The sequence below is a fragment of the Astatotilapia calliptera genome, chromosome 22, assembly GCF_964374335.1.
Source record: "Astatotilapia calliptera chromosome 22, fAstCal68.1, whole genome shotgun sequence".
In the NCBI taxonomy this organism is placed as follows: domain Eukaryota; kingdom Metazoa; phylum Chordata; class Actinopteri; order Cichliformes; family Cichlidae; genus Astatotilapia; species Astatotilapia calliptera.
This window is the reverse complement of record NC_137442.1, coordinates 17,052,160-17,078,858: the sequence shown is the minus strand read 5'-3', so window position 1 is coordinate 17,078,858 and position 26,699 is coordinate 17,052,160. Positions and strand designations below refer to the sequence as shown.

The 26,699-nt window shown below is 41.2% G+C and overlaps 2 protein-coding genes across 2 annotated transcripts in view; one reads left to right on the top strand and one right to left on the bottom strand.

Annotated features, from left to right (window-relative positions):
- Nucleotides 1-11,032: 11,032 nt before the first annotated feature.
- Nucleotides 11,033-25,307, bottom strand: mylipa (myosin regulatory light chain interacting protein a). The gene is made up of 7 exons (XM_026155638.2): nt 25,059-25,307; nt 23,742-23,932; nt 15,753-15,938; nt 14,685-14,882; nt 14,414-14,578; nt 13,201-13,624; nt 11,033-12,621 (listed from the first exon to the last, which is right to left on the bottom strand). Exons 1-7 carry the CDS (start codon nt 25,143-25,145, stop codon nt 12,427-12,429), a joined length of 1,446 nt encoding a protein of 481 aa, XP_026011423.2. The 5' UTR covers nt 25,146-25,307; the 3' UTR covers nt 11,033-12,426.
- An 82-nt stretch (nt 25,308-25,389) lies between these two features.
- dtnbp1b (dystrobrevin binding protein 1b) overlaps nt 25,390-26,699 on the top strand; it is a 63,513-nt gene continuing 62,203 nt past the window's right edge. The window contains exon 1 of the mRNA XM_026155642.2: nt 25,390-25,528. Coding sequence (XP_026011427.1) covers nt 25,465-25,528 — 64 coding nt within the window. The 5' untranslated portion in view covers nt 25,390-25,464. The remainder of the gene's footprint in view (nt 25,529-26,699) is intronic.

Sequence of the window (26,699 nt, the reverse complement as noted above, 5' to 3'; positions counted from 1 at the left end):
TTTGCTGTCGATGGGCAAGACAGTGTGAGGACAAGCTAACAAACAAAAGCTAAAACTAAAAACTAAATCAGTCACGTAGATTCATATGCACACATGTGCGGTAGTGTGCAAAAGTCTTGAGCCACCTCTTATTTCTTTATATTTTGCTTTCAAGGAGCCAGACTTTCTTGTTGTCAAGTTGTCTTCAGCAATAGCTACCAAGGCCTTTCTGAAGGTGTTTCAAGTGTTTCTGTCAACATTTGGCCAGTGCTTGTACGTGAACATTTTCAGAGGAATATCTTTTTTTTGTTAACCCTATATGAATTATTTAAGCCTGTGTTGTGACTAGCCAACAACAAGAACAACAACAACTCGACAGGTTAGCAAAGAACCAGTTTTAAATCTTTCTATCTTTAGACACTTTGGTACTTGCAGCCTGTCACAAAACACATCGTTTATTCTTTAATTGAATCTAGAAAAGATGCTAAAGCTAACACAATCAGACAGGCATTACATGGAGTTGTAGCAACAACAAGGGGATTCTTAGAGAGCTATTAGCTGAAAACTCAGCATGGTTTGAATTGTGTCCTTACAAATTTGAGCAAACTGGATAAGAAAATAAGGGAATAAGTGGACCCACCCCCCCTCAAAAAAAAAGAAAGAAAAAAAAGAAAAAGGAAGGCAATTAGAGTACATGAGAAGACTAGGAAAATGTTACAAAGATCTTACAACCAAGAGAGAGGGGCAAGAGACACAAAACATCAAGGAGCTGACTCAGGGGAAGAAGCGCTGACAGACTAGCAACAAACAAAGGAAAACACACAGAGGCAGTAATGAGGGAGTGAGAAACAGGAGGGAAACACAGCTAGGACTAATTAGACATAAAGAGACAAAGGAAGCAAAGCAGAATGCACCGCACACAGGACAGGGACTATCAAAATAAAACAGGAGACAAGAGACATTAACAAACATGTGGACTTGACACTGAGACATAGAGACATAACTGACTGGGGAGACAGAGGGAACATGAAGACGAGTGATTAGACGAGGAACACGGGGAAGGCAAAGTAACAGAAAATTAAATCCTGGGAACTAAGAATAAACACAAGCAGAAAACCAAGAATGACAATAATCCAAGAATATAAATTAACCAATAAACACAAAACCCTGAGTCACAGACCCAGTACCAACGTTTCTGTGTTTGACTAGAAATTTCTAATTACACCTAAACCATTTTGTCTCATAAAAATAAATCATCTTTCATAAGCAACACGCTAAAAATGTATTATAATGATTTCTTACCCTGCAACCTTACGCTCTGAATCAATTACATTTATTATATTTATGTTATTAATGATATTTATTATTATTAGTCAGTGTATTCATACTAAACCCAGTAGCATCTTTTAAATAGCAGCTGAGGAAATAAAGAGCCCCGTTACAGTTTCCGGTCAAACCAGCAGATGTCAGCAGAGTTTCAGAAAACAGATACTATATGAACGTCAGAAGAGGAGCGTCAACACAACACTTGTTTAAGTTTTTCCTGGGAACAGGATGTCCGTTCCTGATGTTCACATGCAGAGGCATTCTTCTATCATCTCTCAGCTTTTATTTATTTTGTGATAATACCAGTGCAAAATATATAATTGAATTGTAATTGTTTTTAGTGATGCATTAGTAAAAATATCTCTTCACATCGCAGCTGATAAAGGTGAGGTTAATTTTAACTACGGTATAACTCTATTAAAAAAAAAAAAGATTAGGTACACCCGATCAACTGAGTGTTAATGCAAATTTCTAATCAGCCAATCACATGGCAGCAACTCAGTGCATTTAGGTCAAATTGAGCATTGAAATGGGTGAGAAAGTGACTTTGAATGTGACGCGGTTGGTGGTGCCAGATAGGCTGGTCTGAGTATTTTACAGAGTGGTCTGAAAAAGAGAAAATATCCATTGAGTGATTTAAATGCCTTGTTGACCTCAGAGGTCAGAGCAGAATTCAGACTGCTTGTAACTGAGAGGAACAACTGCAGAAGAGCATCTTTGAATGCAGAGCAGATGGGCATCCGCAGCACAAGACCACATCGGGGGTCACTCGTGTCAGCTAAGAGCAGAAATGTGAGCCAGCAGTTTGTACATGCTCACCAAAATTGGAGAAATGTTGCTTGCTTTGATGAGCCTCGATTTCAGTTCATGTAGAGGGTAGGGTCAGAATTTGATGTAAACAACATGAAAGCACGGATTCATCCTTCCTTGTGTCAGGCTGCTGGTGATGCAGAGGTGTGGGGAATATTTTCTTTGGGCCCCTTAGTACCAACTGAGCATTGTTTAAACAAAGTCTACCGGAGTATTGTTGCTGACCACGTCCATCCCATCACAGTGTACCCATCATCATACAGCTGCTTCCAGAGTTCAAATCATCTCAAACTGGTTCCTGGAACACGGCAACTGTACTCAAATGACCTCCACAGTCAACACATCTCAACAACAGAGCACATTTTAGTGTAATGGGAGATTCATATCATGCATGTTCAGCCAGCAACTGTGTGATGCTATCATGGCAATATGGCTCAAAATCTCCAGGGATGTTTCCAGCACCTTGTTAAATCTATGTTACAAAGGAGGTCTAACCAGGTACTAGCAAGGTGTATCTAATAAAGTTTTCTAATATACATACATAATGTATACTCCAGTGAGCGTACATTATGTATGAAAACTATATTGTATGTAAGATTTTAAGTATTTTGTGCAGATGATTTGAGTCTGGAAAATAGTTAAATAGAAGTAATAATAAGAATATAATTAAAAAGTAATAATAAGTAATAAGCTTCTATTAATAATAGAAGTAAGAGTAGCTGTTACAACAATTTCATGCAATAAGATTAGCAAAAATACTACCGACAGAAACAGGCATATGGAACAAAAACATTTGAACTACTGAAACAAATGCTTCAGTACTTTAGTGCTTAGTTGCTTGAGAGTTAAAATCATATAACATATAATAGTATGTTAGAGTATTATATGTTATTAATGTTATATCAGTGTTATTAATAGTATGTATGCAGCATGTTGTTGCTGCAGGTCGTGGAGCTTAGAAAGAGACTGAGTCATGCGATACCATCGTTTTTAAATCTAGAGCACAGGTTTGTGTAGGATCAAGGAGTCAGACCTTTTTCACAGATCCAGTCTCATATTACTCAGCCTAATGCAGAGATAAAGTCTCATCAGCACTGTTAGCTCCAGAGTAACGTTAATGCATGAAACAGATTTTGGAGGGCTGTGAAGAGATGCTTTTTTGAAAGATATTATAATGGATCTCTAAATAATAAAATGTTACATTGGTGTAAAGAGCATGTTTGCAAATATGTTTAGAAATGTCACTGTTTAAGGTTAAAGTTTAAATATTTGTATATTGTTTTTATAAATGTATGTGAGGTCTGTTTATTTTCTCAGATTCACTTGATTAATATTTCCTTAGGAGAAAATATTATTTAAAGAGGAAACAAATATTCTTTTGACCCTGGGCCTGACATACTGATAAACAACTGAGCATCAGCATAGAGCACTCAGGTGTGTGTTAGCAGAATGCTACACCTCTCAGGGGTGGCCTTCCCAGAAAATTCATCCAGACATAGCACAGCCAGGTGGTGCTATGTTCAGAAAAACTGCAAAACACCTGATAGCTACATCTAACTGTAAAGGCCTTTGATGAACTGAAGCAACATTGTGGAGTGTAGAAGAGTGGATCAAAATTCCTCCACAATAATGTGACAGACCGATCATGTGATAAAGACCACTCCCTCGCTGAAACAGATCAAGTCCAGTGGACTTGTTCCCCACCCTTCTTACTACTTTCAGTATTTCTGAAAGCAGCAAGAAGGGGGAGTCACCTTCATTAGACAGCAAAGTAAAAAGAAAGAAAAGCAGGGAAGGGAAGTCTGGTGAACCATGTGAAGGAAAAAGACAAATGACTGAGTCAGTCAGTGTCTTTGGTCAGTTTTTTGTTTGTTTGTTTGCATTAAACTTTTAAATGTCGCAACATGAATACATGTTAAACAATTCAGTGTCTGACAGAGACAGGAGAGAGGAATCACACAGACCTCCTGAGTCAGCGGAGAGAGGAATAGCCCAGCGGATGGAGCCCCAGAATATTCAGGAAAGAGAGACACAGCAGGTATCCCCGAAGATAGAACTGCAGATCAAAACAATTCAGAATGACCTGATTGTGCTTGAGAACAAGCAAGAGTTTCTCCTTGAGCAGAATAGCAACATTGTTGCTCTGCTGTCCAAGTTTAAAAGTGAGAGAAAAAGAAAAAGACAAAGAACACAAATCTCAAGAAATGTTTGGAAAATCTTCTGTGCCAAATGGAAGAAATGCAGCATTTAATAATGAAATGAAGTAAAAGTAGAAGAAATCCTACTGACCCTGAGTGACTTGAGACTCCTGTCTCTGAACCACCTTCTGACGAGGTTCAGGACGTGGTTCAGCTGGGCCTTCTCAAAGATGTTCAACTGAAGTGAATTTCCCGGCTGTTCTCTGTGGGATTATGTTTATGATCTACTTGAACCCTACTACAATTTCAGACGTGGACCTGTTATCTTTCAAAGAACAGGAATAATGTTGCCAAGAAAATGACTTCAGACTAGCCAGAGCCTCACATGAACATTTTGACTGTGTTGATATGAATAAAGGGACAGAAATGTCTCAGTCTAGAGAACTAGTCCAAATAAGTCTGGTGTGGCTGAGACAGCCAGCCCAAGTTTGTTTCCTTCTGTTTCTGGTCCTGTGGAGTAGGCCTGCTATAACTCATTTTTCAGTGAGTGACTTGGGATCAAGTAATGGACCTATAGATGCTGTTTCCATGGACATTTGTGCTACGGATGTTTTTTGTGTGGCTGAACCACACTGTAAACCCGGATTAGTTCAGTTTACTAAAGATTCGCATGGAAACCCTTCTATGGTTTGACAAAAATAGGAGGAACTGTTTATTTTCTCAGATTCACTTGTCTAGTTTGCCATTAGAAGAGAATTATAATCAAAAGGGAAACAAATATTCTATTTACCCTGGGTCTGATATACTGATGAACAACTGAGCATCAGCATGGAGCACTCAGGTACATGTTAACAGAATGCTCCACCTCTCAGGGGTGGATTTCCTAGCAAATTCACCACAACGCCAGATGGTGCTATGTTCAGAAACACCCGATGGCTACATCTCAAACTCTACAGGCCTCAGTTAGCATGTTAATTGTTAACATTAACTCCCTCGCTCAAACAGATCACGTCCACTGAACTTGTTCCCCACCCTTCTTACTACTTTCAGTCTCTCTTTGTCATTCTTGCTTATGTGACAAAGGCCTCTGACTCTCAGGCTCAGTAGCCACCGATCACACATACTAACATACCAACTTTAGAATTTTCCACAATTTCTAAATAGTTTTTTTTACCCTCCGCTCACGTCTCAGAACATTTCATTAATCAGTGGATCAGCGTTAATATGTACTGGAAACTTTTTTCTTCAAATGAACAACACTGATACATCGATTAATCACACTTGACAGAGTTGTGAAGGTATTTTAAGAACCCTACATATTCTTTAACTGCAGTTTTAGACACGCAGCAAGACGTTTTTATATAGGATTTCATGTGACATAATGACCTGATTCTCTTTGTTGGAAGCAGGCTCCGCACACAAGAAAGGTCCATAAAGAATAGGTTTGTTTTTTTGTGCTCTATATTGAAATGAGCTGACTTTTTGCAAATCAGCCCTAAAACTACTGCACTCTACATTCTCATTTGACTGAACGGATCGTGGGATCGTGTTACGTAACATCAATTTGACTCGACGTGCAACAAACAGACTGAACTAAAAGGATCTTGAAACGACAGTTTAAAATCATTCAAACTACTGAGCTTGGAAAAGACCGAGGCTGGATACACAGAAGTCTGACCCGACGCTTTATCGCTCTGTGACTGATAACATCAACGTAATCTACATGAGATAAGGCTACAGAGAATACTAAGGCCACTGATCTTTAAGCCCCGTGGTGCACGTCGCACTGTACTGTACGGATAAACAAGCAGAGCAGTGTTGGCCCTTTAAAACCTTTCGCGGCAATAAAACTGATAAGAAAGGAACAGCTTTTTCTTAACTGTGTTCTTCGTTTATCAGCTTATCACGAGTCGTAACTGGAGGCTGCGACCTGTGTTTGAGCTGTGAGCTTTTGTAGGAAGTAGGTGAAAGGGAAGCAGGTAGATACAAGGGTATACACACACTATGTAAATGCTTGTATGAGCTCTCGTTGTTCGTGGAACTCGTATATAATGCCTGTATTGTATATAACCATGTTTCCCTATAACAACCCAACAGCTCAGCTTATTAAAACAATCTGGTTCTTTATTTTCTTATCATGTGAAATGCATATTTTTAGCCATTCGAGCCTCTTGGCAGGCAGTGACAACAAACATATTCATTCCCCTCAGATAATTTTATCTCACCAACATTTTTTGAGTTTTTAAATTTTTATTTGCCCAGCTGCAAACTTGGAAATAACAGGAAGAGCAAGGCATCCTATTCCACAGTGTGATTTTAAAATGATTCATCAAAGCGCCACAGTTATACGCACAAAGACACATGTTAGCAGCAGACTTCATTATAACACACTGAAGTCGGCTTGCAAATGATGAAGTTTAAATCCTCTGGGTGGAGAATGTTGTGTATCTTGGCACAGCGATGGTGTTTGGTCCCCTTTACAACTTCTGAGAGAACACAGAGGCATGCACTTGCACACACACACACACTCAGACTGGACTGTATCTCCCTGTATTAGGTTACCAGCTGATGCTTCCAAGGAACCAGATCTCCGGCACGTTCAGAAGTAGTGTTTCCCCCCCGGCAGTGTGTCACTGGGCCAAGCAGATGTGAAGACCACATGGCAGAGGGAGGGTGAAGTTGGAGAAGAACTTTGATGTTCTTTTCCTGGCACGAGTTGAAATGATGAGAATTTAAAGATTCTATTTGTTTTCTATTTGACGAGCTAAGGTGATGAGGATGAAGGAGATTTTATTATTTTTTCTCCATCAGGGAAGATGCACAGCTCTGTAAAATTTGTCATGAACCGCAAACAACATGCTGCATAACGTCTTTTCTCAGCAGGCTCTGCTTTTTTTGTTTGTTTGTTTTTTTTACACACAAACAGAAGTTTAAGAAGAAGAACAAAGTTCAGAAAGTGCGTCATTCCCCAGAGACAATGGTTTGACACCCAGTCGAGTTCTTGTTAACCTGTGGTGTTTTTTTGCGCTTCTATATTCCCACAACCACAGTGTCCGTTAAGATGAATACCACATAACTGCTGGAGCGTGATTATGTGACTTGAGATGGTCTGCATCAAGGATTTCTCAGAATTGTTTCATTCTTTTTAAATTAAAAATCAGAGGTACAGTGAGTCATAGTTTGTCTTTCTCATTGGGCACGTCCATTAAATACTGGCCAAGCAGCCAAGCTGTAAATGTCAAAGGTGTTTCCTGAGAAACGTTGCTTTATGGTACTCGTTTTCAGCCAGCAGAGATGCCAGGGTTAGAAAGGAAGCAAAGAGGAAGTGTAGTGTTTATGCCAATAAGTAAAGAGGAGGGGCAGCAGCACAAATTATTAGATAAGGATCTGTATCAAAAAGCTGTTATTCTATCATTTATAATAAACCGCTCCTGGGAGTAAATCAATTCAGAAGAAATATGTATTACTGACTGCAGGATGTCTGCGTTGTTTCACACGCAAAGCAATTTCCTGTTTCTGTGCACATTATGATTCATATCCACAACCTTAGCTGTAGTTTTGCTTTGACATACTCTGAGTCCTGCTGCAGCTCTTTATAGGCCACCATCACAATATAAATGAGCTCCCTGTATAGTACAGTCAGACTAAAACAACAGGCAGCATCACTTACACATTATATCTCACTGACTTGCTCTTTGGTTCTAATGGTGAGCTTTTTAAAAACAACCAACTTTCATGTTTTAGAATCATCAAAGTTTTGTAGGCTCTCGGCTCAGACACACGTGTTTTATTGAAACGTGACTGAGCAAAAATATGCAGCAGATTAGGCTCGTCCAAAGAAATTCCCAGTCTTCAATGAATAACTAAACTCTTTTCTTTCCATTCTTCTGAATTTTTTGATGGAAATTTCTCGACAAGCAATTCATGCACCTCTGTGTGGAATCAGAAATATTTTAGCTTAATGTGACAAAAGTTTCACCTTGCAAAGAGCTTATGACTCGAGGTATTGGCTGTTTTTTTCTGCAATTAATTTTTTAGCACAGTGTCAGGCTTACAAAGACCTGTGCACCTTGCCCCTGCTATTGCTAATAAACTCATCGGGTGCTTTTTTCAACCTCTTTTTAACATAAATCAGCCAGTTACATTAGGCATGTAAACATGACTAAGATGTTCCACTCAAGTTCAAACAGAGCATCAATATGTGGAAGAAAGGTGATGTAAGTGATGCTGAATGTGGCTGTTGGTGTGAGTGTTTTGGAAACTGCTGAGCCATCTCTGGGGTTTACAGAGAACTGACCAAAAAGGGGCAGCATGGCGGCGGCAAAGGTGCTAACCACCGTGGTTTGAATGTACTGATTCAACTCATCCTGTGTGGAGTTTGCATATTCTCCCCATGCACTCATCTTAACCATGATATGCAGAAGAGCAACTCTGAACACGCAACATATTGAACGTTGAAGAAAAAGGCCACACCTGGTGCCACGCCCAACAGGTAAAAACAGGAAGCTGAGGCTACCAAACCTGGAACAACAGAAGACCGGAAAAACAATGCCTGTTCTTATGTTGATGATGTAATGCTGTATTCTCTGTTACATCCCCCAGGAGGATGTCTCTTCTCCCTATTAACCCTTTGTTTTGTCCAGGCTCCACCTCCTCTGTCCTGATTGGATGCTGTGCAGAGTCCGGCTGATTGGTAATCAGCAGAGCACTATTTAAGGCCTGTGGAGCTGTGCTTCTGGGCCCTCCGGCCATTTTGGTTGCCATACTGGTGCAGGCTTGCATGCCTTTGTATTTTGTGTGAGCATTATTGTTTCATGTTCAGACTGCTTGTAGGGGAGAGCTGCCTTTTGTTTTGACACCCTGTTTTCTCCTGTTTATGTGTTGTTAGGTAGGTTATGGTTATAGGTTGTATATTTTGTTTCTTTGGAGTTAGGTAAGTTTCTTTTATTTCTACGTCAGGGATGTTTTGTTTGTTATGTTGGCCTTGGCTCTCCCTGACGTTACACCTCGGTCTGAACCCACGTCCCATCACCAGTATTAAATAAACCTTTTAAATTTACCATCTTGGCTCCTCCTTCTCTATCCACATTTATGTTCGTCCCTTCAACCCCCTAGACTAGCCAGGGGACGTAACATCTCTCATACCATCACCATCAAAAAGCCACAGCCTGCCTGTGTATTGACCACATCCATGCCCTTTATGACCACAAAGTGCATGGACCATTTTCTTATGTCTGCTTCCATCTCAATACGGATCTCAAACACAGTAGAGTGCCTTGTTGAATCTATGCCACAAACAATTAAGAAAAAAAGGGGGGGGGGGGGGGGGTTCAACAGCAATGTGTACCTAATACAATTGAGTGTTCAGTTTACTGCAATTAAACTGAACTGCTGTTTTTTTTAACTACAAATCTGTAGGTCAGAGTAAAGCATTACTGCTGCAGATGCTACATAACCAGTTTGTGGCAACGTGAGAACACTGAGAATGTGTGCCAAGGGAAAAAAAGAAGCTATTGATCTCAAGCATCCGTGTTTTGAAGCCTCACCCTACATGGAGGTTATTCAAGGCTCAGTGTATACAGTGACAGGTCACTGCTCAGTTTGAGACTAAAGGCTCATTTCTTTTTGGTTAAAGTTTAGTTGTGAGAATAATTTGTGAAGAACTTCTATCCAGGGAGGTGAACGCGCTTTTTGAAATGGTTGAAAGCAGTACTGTTTTTCCACGTCTGGAGAGGATTTTTAATTTTGTCTTTACTCTCAGGTCGCGTTTCATTTGCTGGTACCCGTTTTGCTTTTAAACCGGCATTAAGACACAAATTCTGCACGGATCACCGAGTTGGAATCACCGCGCTCCTTCTCCCAGCTGTCATCATGTCCTTGGAGGTATTTTAATGGCAATGAAGGAGGGTGTGTGTGGGTAAGAGAGCACTGTTTTTATCGAGAAGGTCAGAGAAAGACAGAGGCGTTAGAGGGAAGAGGAAGGCTAATCAATATCTCCTCTACTTAAACTCTTACTCCCAGACTAATCGCAGTCCAGTGGTAACTGTCATTTCTAATTAGTGTAAAGCCTCTCGGCTTTATTCACCTCTCTCCCTGCCTTAACATGGAAAATGATGGGTTGATCTTTCGCTGTACAATATACACAGCAGGCTCAAGTATTCAGGAACAGTCATGGTCCTGCAGTTCTTCAGTCATGACAGACATTAACTTTGGTTGGATTTAAAGGACATCCACATTGCTTTATTATGCAAAATATAAAATACAGTCAGACAATCTGATGACTATATTTCTCTGAAAGTAGCTCCTGAGTTTTGAGGGTTGGTTACTTCTTAGAGAATCTTCCAAAAAAAACTTATCACCTTACTTGACCTGGTTTGGGATTAGCACCAAACAAGGAGTGACTGGCTTCTACAGGGGATTCGGCTCACTTTTGGAACAAACTCAAGTGACCACTTGAGGAACTGCACCCGTGGGGTGTCATCACTTTAAGGACGAAAACACCGGGTGAATTTACCAGAAGGCAGAGGATCAAAGTAACAATGAACAAAGCTTTTCATGCAGTTTTCCTTGTGGTTTGTCTTATTATGCACATGGGAACATTTTAGGAAGTATCAGCCTTTAGATGGGTAAACACCGAGCCTGCTGGTTTCTACAGCTTAGTTCCTTGTTCTTAATGTCAGTCAGCACATTACACAACAGGTATACTTAAGCTTGGTCGACAGTCAAGTGTAAAAGCCAGAAACAGTGATGGTTGTGCCACAAATTTACAGACAATTCAGTTTTTTTTAAAAAAAAACCAACTTTATTAATACTTTCTGTTAAAGCACAATATATAAAAAAAGGGTTTAATTCCAAGTCGTTTAACAGAGCATAGTGGCATTTGCTTCAGAAAACAGAAACAAATCACTACATGTACAATGTGAAAAATAAAAGTCCTTCTCCTTCAGTGACTGAGCTTAGCTGGGTCAGCGTAGACAAAAAGATTCATCTTCCTAGCAGAAACTCTGGAAAGCTGGCATTATTATTATAATAATAATAATAATAATAATAATAATAATAATAATAATAATAATAATAATCACATTGCTGCTACATTAAGGCCAAAGCCCAGGCATATTTGAGGAAACCTTCCTTGGTAAAGTGACAATGGTGTATATGGGTTTTTCCTCATCTTTTTAATATTCTTTGAAATTAAATAAAACTGAAAATGAAAAGCTTGGCAAGCAAGTATTGCACATACCGATGTCCCAGTAACCTAAAATACCGAAACTCACTAGCACATCCGAGAGAGGAAGTTTATAGGTGAGGTTTTCAGAGGAAGCAGCTGCTGTTCAACAAAATGCCAATTCTTTTTGGATACAACCGTTCTGTGTCTGTGTCTTTAGTGTTTTTAATTTTATCTCTGTCCAGACGAGAGATAAACTCGTGAAGATTGAGCGGTCTATGAAAGAAACCGAGTGGAGTGTCAGTAAGATTCAGTTCTGATCAAAACAAGACGAAGACTGTGGTAGTCTTTCTGCAGTTTGTGCGATGCGTGCCAAACTCAGGAGCAGTATGCTGCAAAACCTCTAAATACCTCCTCATTGGCATTAAAAAACAAAAAATGTACATTAAGAAAAAATAACTGCATTTTAAGCCATTACATAAAAGTTTTAAAATGTCAAAGCTTCAAAAATAATTATTAAAAAAACAAAAACACCCTCAATTAAATACCGTTTTTAGCCAGTCTAGGAGCTACTCACGATGGAGCATTCAACCAAAATACAAGTTCAAAAGCATAATTGTGTATCAGGTCAACTGATGCAATAATTTAATTCACAATAAGAGCCTAATCTTAATAAAAATTATACTGTGGCAGGGCATAATGATATTTAAAAAAATAAAATAGACAATGTTTGGACAGAATGACACACAAAGAGCAAAAAGGAAGGAAAAAAAATACTAATGAACCAGTGACAAACTGAACATCATCAAAAACAAAGAATCAGTGTAGTTTAAGTGCGGAGATCTTTAAATATGCTCAGGAGTTTCTATTTTTGGTCATTTCTGAAGTTCAGTCAGGGACAGAAAAAGGGAAAAAAGCTGATGAAAAAGCAAATGTTCCTTCTTTTGTATGAAATCTGTCTGTTATAACTTCAAAGTGTTCACGGTGGAGTTCTTGGTGGTGCCGTCTTTATGTGTGGTAGAGCTTGTGTTCATACTCTGTGGTGGAGCAGGTGTGAGGAGAGGCCGTGTCTCTGTGGATGGGCGCGGGAATATTGCTGCGGTGCTGGTGGTTGTCCGTCAACGTCAGGTTCAGGAGGCTGGTGCAAGTGGGCAGGTAGACGTGCTGCACGTGCTCCACCTCCGATCGACACACGGGACACAACTGGGGGGAAATAGAGGAAGAAAAGCATTTAAAATACATCTGTTTAAGAGGGGAAACAGGAAAACTGCACCACTTTCACAAACACGTAGGCCTCGTGATTTCAATGTTCAACTTTGATCGTGCTGCAGTGAGGGCAACACAAACTTAACCACAAAACTAAACTGTGATTCTGTCCAAAGAAGTAAACGTTTCCTTTTGCCTTAAAGTTTCGGAGTGATTCACACATCTATTAGTTGGGTCACGTTTCCCCATTTGAATTAATAGAAGAGAGATTTGCCTGGCTGACATAATCCCTTCATAAGGGCACACTCACACACACCATCTGCTTCCACAAGATGGGCCACATTTAGCTGATTAAGTGTGGGGGACAATCAGGTCAGCAGAGTGTAAAGCAAGGCTTTGGATGTTGTTTAAAAGACCATAAAAAAAAAAAGATAAGATTCTGGAGCTAAAATAATTTTAAAAGGCTTTTGGTGAAACTGAAAACTCAACGTAGGAGCAGAAACTGTTTGATTTTCAAGCAAAAGTCACTTTTAAGGAGTCATTTGTCAGCACATGTGACTGTGGAGAAATCCTCACCTGAAGCTGATTTGCGCAGGTCTGGCAGCACACCATATGGCCGCAGGGGCAGAATGCAGCATCTATCTCCTCCTCGCAGCAGAGCATGCACAGCAGAGCCTCTCTGAGCTTCTGCAGACGTTCCTGCAGGGCGCGGCTTTGCTGGCAGCTGCCACAGTCCAGCCCCTTGTCCTGCTCGCCGTCCCTGCTTGGGGAGCGTGAAGGGGAGTAGCGATCCCTGCTTTCAGAGCGGGAAATCAGGTCCACCACGCCAGAGTTGTAGAGCGCTCGCCGAGCGTGGTCGTACACTTCCTTGGCGGTACGTCGGATGTCAAAAACGTACTTTTTGCCCAGGTTGATGTTTTCGTTGAGGAAGAGTGAGGCGAGGTGGCCCTTGAAGTCTCTGCTGTACTGCATCATCACTGCATTGGTAACTGTGTCACACCTGAAAATAATAATAATAAAAAAAAAAAAAGCATTAATACTACTGCCAACGAATTTGAGCTTTGATTTCAGTTTAAGATAATCAATGCAAATTGTGACTTGCAACCATCCTGTTCCATTTACTACTAAAATACATGATTTGTCTGCAGAGTTAAAAAAAAAAAAACAAAAAAAAACAACTATCCTGGCAGCTAAAGGACAGGTCTGTCTTTGTATCATTGTGATTGAGAACAATTTCATAGCTCAGCCATCTAAACTGTCCCTGCTCACTGCAAAGAGAGTTTTGGGGACACACACACACACACACACACTTTTCACTTTCATATTTACTTAAGCAGGTCAGGCAGGGACACTTTATGCTCTCCTAAAGAGAACAAAACAAGTTTTTACAGAGCACATTTTAGGTTATGTTTTACTGCACCTCTCTAATAATTCACTAGTGTTAAGTGAAGGATAGTCCACAATAAACAGACTGGTGAATGACTAACAACAAAGACTGCTGACACACACACACACAGAGACACACACACGTGCATAATGATACACACACAGCTGTGCAGCAATGCATAAAAACTTATTTCAATATTTAAACTCATCTGGGCTCATGACATTAGGTGAGCTGCAGACTTTGTCCTGTGATTTCTAACATTTGAGATGCAATAACTTACAGTTATGGTTTAAAGCTTTGAACCACTTCTCTTAAATGCAGCCACATAGCTGCAGTACATAGGCTTTGTGTACTATATACACGAGTCGCTGATCTGGGATTAAATATGGCTCTAACCCTCACCTGTAGAAAGCATGCGTCTCTGTGATGGCTCGGTACAGGCCGCTGGCTGCCCGGTTACTGATCAGCTTAAACAGAAGCACAACGCTGTCATTCGTGTCCTTGGTAACTGTCAGGTAGACACTTTTCCCCGACTGGGTGGCGATCTGGATGATTGGATAGCTTATCCTAAAATAAGTTAACAGGAAATTGTTAAATGCTGCCGCGTCCTGTATTATCAAACATGCAGTTATATTAGAAACAAGGTTATTACTATAGATGTCGGTCGTTGTACCTGTTGACCAAGCTGAAATCCTCCTTGCAAATAGCGATGCCTTCAGGACCAACTCCTATTGCCATCCTCTGACCGTCTGTGTCGCGAGCCCAGTGCCACTCCACGCCGTAATGCTCCAGAGAGGAGACCAGCTGCAGGGCCTGATACTCCACTGAGCCCTGGCTCAGACCTTCTAGAGTTTTGTGTCTGGAAATGATACTGCAGGGGCAAAAAATGTTTTTAGTCAGTTGCAAAAAAGCACAAGAGTATATGTATTACCATACTGAGAGCTATAAAATATATAGAGAGACCGGGCCATTTGCACAACATGTAGGAAGAGAAGGGGAAGCTGTGTTTACACTTTCCCATCTACACGTGACATTTCGTAACAGAACGCGATCCATGTTCTCATACGTTAAAAACGCAGTAAAACCGTCGTCCTTGTTATATTTAACGAGAAAGTGGGAGGTTCTGTTAGTGAAACCCTGCGAGCACATGCTTTCTGATCTCCTGTCAGCTTCTGTTTGCTTATCAGTCTGTGCATTAGCTCACAGGATACACCAACCATGTGGCTGTGCGTGATGTGTTCTTATCTGAGTCTTTAAGTCTTTCACTTGGAAAAGAAAAAAAAACAAAACAAAACAAAAAAAAAAAAAAACTGCTGCAATGTAGGGGAAAAGTGCAGTCTAGTTTAAAAGACAGTTCTGTTTAACTGTACTGCTTCCTTTTTTGCTAAAGACAGCATTTTAATTTCTTAAATTATTTTAATATTGATGACCATTAGCTGCCACATTATGCCACCTTTGGCTCGTTGCCATGCTCCATTATTTACTTTTCATCATGCCTCCTCGGCTGGACTCCTACCCCCCTCAAAAATAGCACGGTGGCTTCAGTGACTTTCCAGTGGTACAGAGTGTCTTAGAAAGCATGTTTGTGGGCTATAAAAACTACAGTTGTCTCATAAACTAAGAAAACTTCACTAGAGGTAATGTTAGGCTGCAGCATAATTTATAACTTAGTACATCTTTCATGTGCAAATGTCGCATATTCACAAAGACATTTTATTTTCATGTTTGGCAAGTGCTGTACCTGTCGATGGTGGCGGGGCTGGGCTCTTCTCCACACAGCTCTGAATACCAGTACTGGGCTGTGTTTTGGTTGTAGTCGCCAAACTCCGCCTGTGCCAGGAGTGCACTCAGCTCCTCGGCTTGTTCCGAGCCCATACGCAGGTGACCGTTATGGAGGTCCTCCTTCACGTGCGTAAAGAAAATGTGTCTACATGGCAGAAAAAGAGGAGAAATAAGAATTTTTCACACTAAACTCAGCACTAGTGGAGATTTTATTTTGTTTATTTAAAAAAAAACAAAAAACAACTTTACTTAAATAACCACTGGCTTAAAAAAATAAACAGAGGGATTCATTTATTACTTTTGACATAGTCATGCAGAACCAACTTCCATGTGTTATACTCAAGTCACCCAGACATGTCAGAGCAGGTGGTCATTGCAAAGCTTAAATCCCATCACAGACTGCAACTGTGTGTGCAGCAGAAGGAAAAACCACTTGGCTCGTACTCAGCGGTTACAACCACTCTCTCCGTTTCTACAACTTCCTCAAAAACATACACCACTAACTTCCTTTAAGTGTAATTTCACTGGAAACCCTAAAAGTAGAAGTTGAGAAACAAAGTTAAAGATGCAAACAACAGCTCTCTAATGTCATGCGCATTTAGACTTTGCAGCTCGATGGGAAACTGAACATGCACTGCTTGGGGCTCGATTACGTGACTGCCGGCCAGGCTCTGTGTGTAATCCATGTCCATCTCTTGGGCTTCTTGCCAAAAATGTGATATAGCCATTTAAACCCTAATTACGTCGTTACTCATGCTTGTGCCTAAACCAAACCATTTCTGCTCCGAAATGTGGAAGTTTTACAGTGGGCAAGAACTGTTATTGTTTTGAGTTAATGTTTTAACAGGGAACACACAGTTCTGGCGTGGTCAAGGAAAATATCTCCATACTCCAAAAACACAAGTCTTGACATGTCTTGCTATTGTTTTGACCAAAAGATGTAAGGACTTTTCTTCCTTCTAGCAGCAGGAGACAATACGTCAACAGGAACACCCTAAGTGACTCAGTTCTTACATCATGAAAACACTGAACGCAAGTAACCCAAACGATCCTTCCTCGATTCGACCTATAACAAAGTAACTGTCTATAAACCTGCTCTGCAGCTTCCACCGGACAAACATCCTGATTGTCATCTTTAGTCCTCCAGTGCTCTACAAATAAAACTTAAAATGCACTTTTCTCTCTTCTCAGCATTTTTTTGGGAGCTCCATATTCCTGATGTAGACTTAAAGCATATTGTGCCTCAAATTGCTCGCTATTTCGACTAAAGCAAAACCTCCCTTGGGCCAAAGTTCCCTTTGAAGCATGATGCCAAGAGAGACATTTTCATTTGTGCAAATCAGGTCACACCGTGACTTCGGGATATTTGAGAAGCTTTACAAGGACATTTATGAGTCGAGTGGAGAAGAAGCACTCACCACACTCTTCATTATGTGTGTACAAAGCCTTTGTTTTGATTATGTGGAAAACGCATCTACTTGAGAACCCCTATGGGAACTACAGAAGACATGGATGTGGCGTTTCCTCTGTCATCTCAGGGGAGCAGGAGGAGCCCACACAGAATATGCACATGCAGTGCATCAGCTTTGCAATGCAAAAAAAAGAAAAAAAACAAACAAAAACAAAACAGACACCTCCTCCAACACACATTCGCAGTGTTTCCAGCAGCAAAAAGCAGCTGTGGGGCACACAAACAGTCAAGTCTACACCATCCCAGATAAAGCCAGACTGTAACAACGAAACCCCGCAGCTGACTAGCCTCAGGCATAACAAACACTGCTTTGATATGGTGTTAAACATCCCATTCCCTCAAGCACGCGCACACACAAACACTGCAATCTATTGTGTCAAGCCCAGCAGGCGTCATGTGACGGCGAGCTGCTCGTTAGCTACCTGCCTGACGCAAACAATAGGACCGACTTGACGGAGAGGTTACTACAGGTTGCCGTAAAGGGTTACCATAGGGCAAGCCGCAGAGGTTACTCTAGTTTAAGTGGGGACTGCCAAGATGTACATTGCTGCCATGAACGGCAATTAAAATTTCAAAAGCGCCCTTCAGCACAAGTGCGGACCTGTTGGCTATCGCAGCGCCGATAAGATAAGACAAGACAAAGAGGAGACGTACCCAAAACTTTTACCTCAACATTGCTCGACTTGTGTCAGTGTGCCATGAGATGCACTTTTGGGCCCTTCCCTTTGGCTGCAGGGTAAGACACCAAACTTGTGTTACTCCAGTGTTGTGGGAAGCCAGATATGTGTAAACAGGTGTGCGTGCTTTGCTGAGCTCAGGCTAAAATAACTATTAGGAAGAAAAATCTTGAAGAAGAGGTAACTAGAGATCACTGCTAGTCGTTCCTGTCTGACGAGCCTGAGGTAACAAATATGCACTCCACTGAACACCACAAAAACAACTCGGCACACAACTGCTTCATGTGCACGCGTCCTGCTGTTGTGCTTTTAAACAGCAACACCACACAGTCACAAATTTAACCTGGTAAAAGCAAGTTTTATCACTTTTGTCCCTGTTAGTTACAAGGCAAGGACTTCCTGACCTATTTGTTGAATAAAGAGCTTTTCAGACAGCTGTGCTAGGATCGGGCAGTCTCAGCACCTGTCAAGATCCTTCCTATTAGACAAGCAAGAGCCCATAAATTCACAATATAACCCAACATGGGAGTTGAGCTTGATTTGCTGATGTGGTCTTGATCCAATTCAGGCAGACTTCCTTAAATTTACTGTGCAGCTTCCTTTTGGAAACACTGAGAAAGAAAGGAAGGATTTGTGACTCAGTATGTCTGGACGCATTTAAAAAAAAAAAAAAAAAAAAAAAAGTGTTAAGTCTTTTACAAATCCTTCAGGGTTACGCGTCTTTTATAACGGCAACAAAAGACAACAGAAATGGACAAATAAACCCCCTCAGGCCCAAGCAAATTGGTTTCCAAGCAAGATGATAAAGAATCTAGTCACCGTGACCCCCTTTGAGTGACCGGAGAGCCATTTATCAGCAGCTAGACAGCTCTGAGTCACAGTGTCAAGGAGCAATGCATGATACTATCCAGATACATTTGCACATGCATCATTACTGAAGAAAGTACTTTTAGAGCTGCAGCCATCATCTCAGCATTTGTTTTGTTCTCTAGGCTGATCCAACTAGCGTGCACACATGCAGACTGAATGCCAGGAAATGTGCACAAAGTCTCGTGGCCTACTTCTACTGTATTACTTTGTATACACCCCATTGCTTTGTCTTTTAATGGAGAAAACCCATAAACAAAGGCTTAAAAGGGTTACTCATTTACAGTCATAACACTCGTCAGTGCCAAGAGAGCACAGGTGAAATGAAATCTCCTGAAAACAGAGCTTGTGGATGTTGTGGAGATCGTTGTGTGAAGGGCTGTGCAAGAGTTTCAATACTTGATTGCCTAACTGGAATAATTCAATTAAAGCAGGCCTGGGCCCTGAGAACGAATATTTCAAAATAGGTCACCGGCCAAAGAGCGGAGCTAAGAGGGATGAAGATATATTTTTCAGCTGATTTATTCTGCTCCGTCTTTGAACCATTTGAAAACACTGAAATATCCCTAAAGGAATTGTCCCCCCCTCCAGCAACTCAGTGAGAACCTTTAATTATTATTTTTTTCTAAATACATTTGCTCTGAAGAAGAAAACAGAACTTTTCAAAGTCAACTAAACTTTCCAGTATGTTCCACCCATCTATAAAAACCATTTCATCTTTTTTTTTGTGCCGTGACCAACCACCAAGCTGAATGTCAACCGGTTCATTTCACAGGAGTACAAAACATCCCCGCAAACTGAAACCTAACACCTCCGCCTGCACTTCTTTCAGCCAATCACTACTAGAGTTTCCGACCTCATCGGTTGGACTCTCAACAATGCGGTTTGTAAGTTAGTCAAATAACACCCTGCCAGAAGCAATGTGTCGTGAGGTTACTAGCAGTCAGTGAACTATAGTTACCTCTGCTCATCCTCTCTGAAGCTGTGGGCGGTTTGATCGCATAGTTTGATGCACAGTTGCGCAGCATTAATGCCAAGCGCTAAATAAAACTTGCTTTTGAACTGACAAGTTGGACTGAAAGCAGACACTGTATTAAAACAAAGCCGCTGCTTGTCTGCAACACTTCTTGGGTTTCAAGCAACTGGCTGGTAAAATATTGCCATTACTGCCCAGCATCAAGTTCAGGCACCATAAAAATATAAAAACTGTCATGTTGTGGCTTCAAAAGAACCACGGCAAGGTTACTCAAGTGCACAACAAACAGACGGTAAGAAATTTATACAGAAGCTGGAGGAGAAGAATTACTGATTGTAGAGCTTGCAGATAAAACAACACTCGAAGACCCACAGGCATCATATGTGATCTTTGGCTTAATAGTCTGTGTAGCATGTCACAACGACCTGAAAACGATAATCGAGTGTGACCTGCATAAATTGTTTTTGTAGAACATTCACTCTAAGAGGCCGTGTATGAACTTTGTCAAACACGGCTCGTTCTTCATAGTCCTTATCTGCAATTGTGCGTTATAGAAACAAAACTGATCTGCTGAGAATACAAAAAAAAAAAAAAAAAAAAAGCAGCAGTCAAATTGAGCTTTTTCTTCACACACACACACACACACACACACAAGACCGTTTAGGCAAAACTGTTTAGGGTTTGTCCGTGTCTTTTCTACTTGTGTCACCATCCTGAACAACAGTGATTCAAATAAACATTTTATTCAAAAGCCATAATCAATTAAAATAATTCTCCTTTAAATAAAACTCACTTTGAGTTTGATTTGGATTGATGTTAAACAAAGGCTTAAACCAGAGGAGGCACACGGGTTAACAACCAGGACCTCTGATACAGCCTGTGCTAATAGCTGTGCCTTCTGGGGCCATCTAGTTTTTTGTTTTTTTACTGCCTGACCAGAATGCTAAACAGGAGTGCTAATGAAGGGGAAAACATTCACATATTTAAACTATAAATGCCCTTTAGCAAGTAGCGTTTAATGATGCAGATAACAGAGACTGTTGAGGCCCTTCTGTCAGCATCCTTTAACCAATAAAAGCAGCATTATTCCAGTAACAGGTCAGTTGATGCTGGATGTTTTATAGAACTTATGGAACGAAGAACTTTTACGAACAGAAGAAAAATACATAAATAAAAACAAACAAGCTGATAGAGAGATTGAAAGAAGCCACCCCAAGTCAATTTTATACACAATAGCATAAACTGTTCTAGACAAGCTATATTAAACAAGTCTGCAAAAGAAAAGCAAACAGATAAAAAAGTAAATGAGGTTTTAGAAGCATGATCTGGGACACTTTTATCGCAGATGCAAGCTGAATTTAAGCCCCGCAATACAGTCACACTGCATACCCTCTTAAATACTATGAATTCAGGTTTAGAGTCTGAATGTCACGTTTATCTACCAAAGATTAAAATGAATTGGCAGAATGTGCCCAAACAGTCTGCTGCATCTGAGCATTAAGGCTTCTTTTAATGCTCACATGCAGGGTTAACACTTGTGACCTGCTAGGCTTAAAGCAGCAGTAAAGTGCGCAGCAGCTTATATAAGCAGCTCTGCAGGTTCATCAGGTTATGTAAGGTCTATAAAGGCCCATAAGGGGACAGTGACGGTGGCAAGGCTATCCTCCAAGCTCTGCATGGAATATTTACTAAAGTTCGCACACACTTGCTACTTATTGCTCAACTGAACACAAGAGGGGAAAATAAATAAATAAATAAAAAAGCAGCAGAAGATACTCAGATGGGTACACAAATGCACTCAAAATAATTATTGGATGTTCTGCTGCAGTGGAAGGTGTAGGGGTGTGACTAATAAAAAAGGGTTTTTTTTGTTGTTTTTTTTAAAGTGGACTGTAGAAGATGGCTTTGTGTCATGAGGCGTGTCATGACAGCATGTGTGCATTCAGAGCAACTTTCAGGAAGTCTTGTAGCTTAACTAGGTCAAAGGTGACAGAACAAGAAAAGGGAAGCTAGTCTGTCTAAGCACCATTTGCTTAAATTTTGAATTTATTTTCTACAAAGCAAAAAAAACAACAACAAAAAACCAACCAAACAAACAAAAAAACCTCCAAAACCCATCTTTCAGGAAAACGATGCATTAATCATCCATGCATTGTAGCTACACAATAAGCTAAAACTGGTCCTTTTGCCTTTCTTTACAAGTACAAAAAATTAATCAATTGGTGTAGAAGGTCCTTGCATGCCACTCTTTTGTAGACCGTTCACTAGCAAAGATGATGTTAAATGCACACACACACGAGATAAAAATCAAGAAAAAAAAAAAAAAAAGATGCGAGTCTTTCATAGAAATGCCACCACTCTAAATGCACTAAAAGGATTTTCTGAGCCACGTGCGATTGTCCTCAAAATGCTGCTGCTGTAACATCAACAGCTTGGCCTTCTCTCTAAAAACTGATGCCAGTGTTTGCAGGCTCACCCCTCATATTATATCACATCTGAGCAGACGGACGGCATGAAGGCTGAGCCAAAATTAAACACCTAACCTCACAGCGTGGTGAAGTGTGACATGTGCGAGTATTTATTAGCAGCGACCCACCTGACCTTACCTGCAATTTAAAATCTTTATCTCACTTCTTTTCACCGCCCACCCCCCACGTCTTGACCAAACACCAGCCATCTGCTGATAACTCCTGCTAATCTACTGGAGGTCAGCGCACAGGCAGCCAAGTGTCCTCCGTGCCCTTAGCCCCCCTGACTGTCCTTTCACTTTCTTCTTCAAAAGGTTGCCAAATATGGGCTACAGTGGAGTGGAATAGGAAGATGGAGGGAGAAGAGCCAGAAAGAGAGGAAATAGGAGTGGGCACAGTTTAATCGCCCAACTGCAGCACATGAAGAAACAGTAGAAATCCCCTCTTTTTACATTTGATAGAGCACAGTGAAGGGAGAAGGAAGAGAGTCGGAGCAGTAGGTGAACCGGAGAACAACAGGGACAGTTTAGCTTGATAAATAGTTCTAGTGGAATGCTGCAGTTCAAGTGCTTCCTTGATTCATATCCATGGTATCAAACACTCACCACATCGCCCGGGGTGAACATAACATCGACTCCATCAAAACAAGTTTTTGGGACTCGTTTCAAAGGCTGAAAATTCACTTTCCATTTATAACTTTACAGTCTGTGGGCAGGGGACTACCGAGTCAGACAAGCCTGGGATTGTTACTTGTTTTTTTAAACTAGTCTACCAGAGAAGGGCACATGTTAAAACTACATGTCAACTCACTGTAGCAGCAGTTTTGCTTGCCATCGCCTAATGACCAATAAAGCACAGAAAGTGAACAAGAGTTATCCAGAACTTCAGCTGCAACTGTTATTCTAATTGACGGCATATTCTCGCAAGGGTAAGCACCCCTCACACAAGCTTTTCCCCAAACCGCATCTGCAGAAAAAGCAGAAAACGGGAGGGCTTTTGTTCACACGAAAAACAGCCACGGCCAATTGAAACAAAAAGATATTTCGAGTTGAATGGGAGCAGTGACGAGAGGTCCTGGCTGTCACACAGAGGGTCCCTGGGGGTAGGCTCAGAGCAGCACACAGCACCAGAGCTGCTGGATCATATTTCCTGCCTGGCGCTTCACCAAAATGACCTATAGTAACCCCGGAAGGACTGGGGAAGAGGTTACTATAGGGCATTTTCACTTTGTTGGAAACAGTGATCAGATTATGCTCTGGGAACTCGCCAATGGTGGCTTTGTTTTGTTTCCCCAAACACGTGCTCCTCATTAAAGTCATGAAAAAGAAAATTGATGTCATTTCTTCGACCCGTTTTAGAGGAGATGACGAACACATTTACACACTCAAAACAATAAGAGGAAGTAGTTCAGAGTTATAGCTGTTCTAAGGCCTATGAGCAAATTTCCTTGCACACGGTGTCTTTACAGCGTGCAAACTTTCAAAAGTACCTCGTCTGCTCCTGCAGAATCAGATGGGGCTCCACGAAGAACTTGACCCGCAGCCTGAGCCGACAGGGTGTCAAATTATCCATCTGCTGGCTGATGCGGTTCCTCAGATTCAGCCACAGGTTTTCTCCTTTGCTGCCTGTGAACTGCAGCCCAAAGTAGTCTACTTCGATTATGCCCAACTTTCTGCAAACCTGAAGAAAGGCAAACAGACGAAGTGAGGCGTGAAGCTTTTCACCACAGGACAGTGACAGATGGTGAAGAGCTCCTTTAAAGAGGCAATCGATAACTTTTCTTGTCATGTGGAAAGTGACGAGAACCAACTGAGTAAAGTCCCACTGGACTTTTTTTTTTTTTTTTTTTTTAATACAAGGAAATTCACCAGTACTGCTGTTACTGCAGATACGCCAACACACAAACCCCCATCAATATTCTGAAGCTCACGAAGTGAACTTGGAGCCCCTCCCGGGGTACAGGGGCTCATCAAGCCCGCAATCCCACGCTCCTCCGGCGGCAGCAGCCATGGGTTTATTACATAACTGCTGCTGAAAGTCTGCACAGGGAGCCAGGAGGCTGAGATAAAACTCGTTCTGTGCATATTAAATAGATTAACATCATAATGAGGAGGGGAAATGGCAATCAAAGGAAATAACAGTTACTACTGTGTCCATGTTGAGTTGGGGGTGGTGGTGGGTAGAGATGTGAAAAGCTAAGTTTCATCTTGAGAGGCGGCAGGATGACCTGGAGTAACCTGCACAAAGCCATCTGCCTCTGACTAAGCGAAGGAGCCTGAAGTGGCAGTCGGCAGCTTCCCAGCAACCTAACAAAACTTTTCTCTACGTGTTTCAGCTCCGTGTCTTTTTGACAGAAGTGACACTTTAGAGGGTTTGTATTATTAAAATAAAAGAATAACGAAAGAAGAAGAAGAAAAGGACACGAAAGAAGAAAGAGTTGACCTTTTTTCTGCACTTGGCGCTCAGAACATTGTTTCCTCAGTCCTAGTTTGCTACAAGCAACAAAGCAGGTGACAGTTTTGTTGTAGCTTAAAGCTGAAGCTCAATGAAGCTGTGGCGAATTAATTAATTCAAGAAATAAAAACAAATAAAATCTTCTAATCGTGCAGAAACTCGGCTCTTCAGTCTTATTCGCCACATATAGTCGACTCATAAATGAGCGCGACACATTAGAGGTGAAGTTGACTGAAACATAAGAAAATATTTTTCGGACGACCCGAGCCGTGCTGGCTCACCGACGGACATACGGCGACGTTATTTTCACATTAAGACACAAAGAAGAATAAAACGTGCAGCCCGTCTTTACCTTGTTGAGGCAATCTTCACCGTTCGCCTTCGCATCAACTTCCACTTCCATCACCACCGAATCCGGACGAGTAACGTGGCAGAGCATTTTGACTGTTTTGTTTCTGAAAATCTTTGGTGTGCCACTCTTTAAAACACTCTACCAACTCTCGAGCCTTCGCTTAAAAAACCCCCACAACCCCTCTACATCAAGCCGTCATCACTTTCTTAGCCCTTTCACTCCGTTTGGTGTCCGCAGCCACCAGCTGTAGGGTATATCAATGAAACGCCGCGCACAGCACCGCCTATTTGACATCCTGAGCCAATGAGAAGTGGCGTATCATCCGCACGCCGCTCGGGCTCGATCTCGCCTCTCGTGCCTTGAACTGTGAGGAGTCCACTGCGCCCTCACTTGGCTCGCCTGTTGCATGCACCTGAACTCACCTTGTCCTCGTGGCTGTGATGTTTCAGCGAGCTCGCGCGGATCTCGGGGTGAGTTTAATGGCTTGTGTGCCGTCTACCCTTCGTTTCGTGTGAATAATGTATGTGGAAGCAGTCCAGAAATAACTCCCATAACTGGAGCGCATTCAGCTTCGCTGGCTTGCTGTTTTCCATCCAAAGCTTTTTGTGATTTTTTTTTTTTTATATACATTAGCAACTTCAACTTTTCCATAACGCTGCTCCGTTTGAGTGTCGGAGAACGTGAAACTGTTTGATTATAGTGTGTCAAGGTGGGGGAAAAGGTCAAGATAAAACGACTAAGAGAGACTTAATAATTCACCCTGCTCTACCTCATCATTTCTTCACATCTTGCTATTTCATGATATATTATTCAGCATCAGTCTGCAGTGATGCCAGATAAGACACTGCAGAAAGCTGCAGCCACACTTAAACTATGGAGGCATAGTATTCAGCCAAGCTCTGAGTTTTCCTGCCAGCGGACATTTTAGAGTAGATGCAGTGTGCTTCTCTATATTTTTCTACTCCCCAGCCACTGCATTACTGCCTCGCCGAGTCCTAAAAACACTCACTTCATCATCTAGATATTGTATTAAAGCACTTACTTGGAAGGGATGTGAAAATAAGGTTCAGCTTTACATACTGCACATTTAAAGATGTATAATGCGTTCTGTGGCCCTTTTATTTGGATCACTTTTTGAATGCCAAAAAGCACTGACACTTTTCTTCAAATGAAGTAATTTCCTGGCAGCTGTAGTTTTGTCTGTGCTAGCTTCCAATTTATCACATTTAAATCTTACCTGAGGATCCAGGTTTCATTTATTTATGCCATGAAAATCCTTGTGAGACGAGTAAAGTGATTTCACCCAAACTTGGGTTCCGGATAGATTTTGCCAATCTGGGTAGCACCATAAATTTTTATCAGGGCTCCATAAACACAAACAGAGTAAACAGGCGAGTTTATCGTGTTAAAGGTGGCTACAATTGGTCACGTCATGTTTATCTTTTAAAAAACTGATTGACGTGGAATCTGTAGAATGTGATGTTCATGTCATATTGAATTCACTTAAATTTAGTTGTATTCATATTTCAGTTTACTAAACAACAGTTGCCTTCAGGTGCTTTAGAGTGTACGGAAAGACGCTACAAAATTAGAAAGCAAACCCCAACAACCACGCAGCACTCTATGAGCAAGCACTCTGTG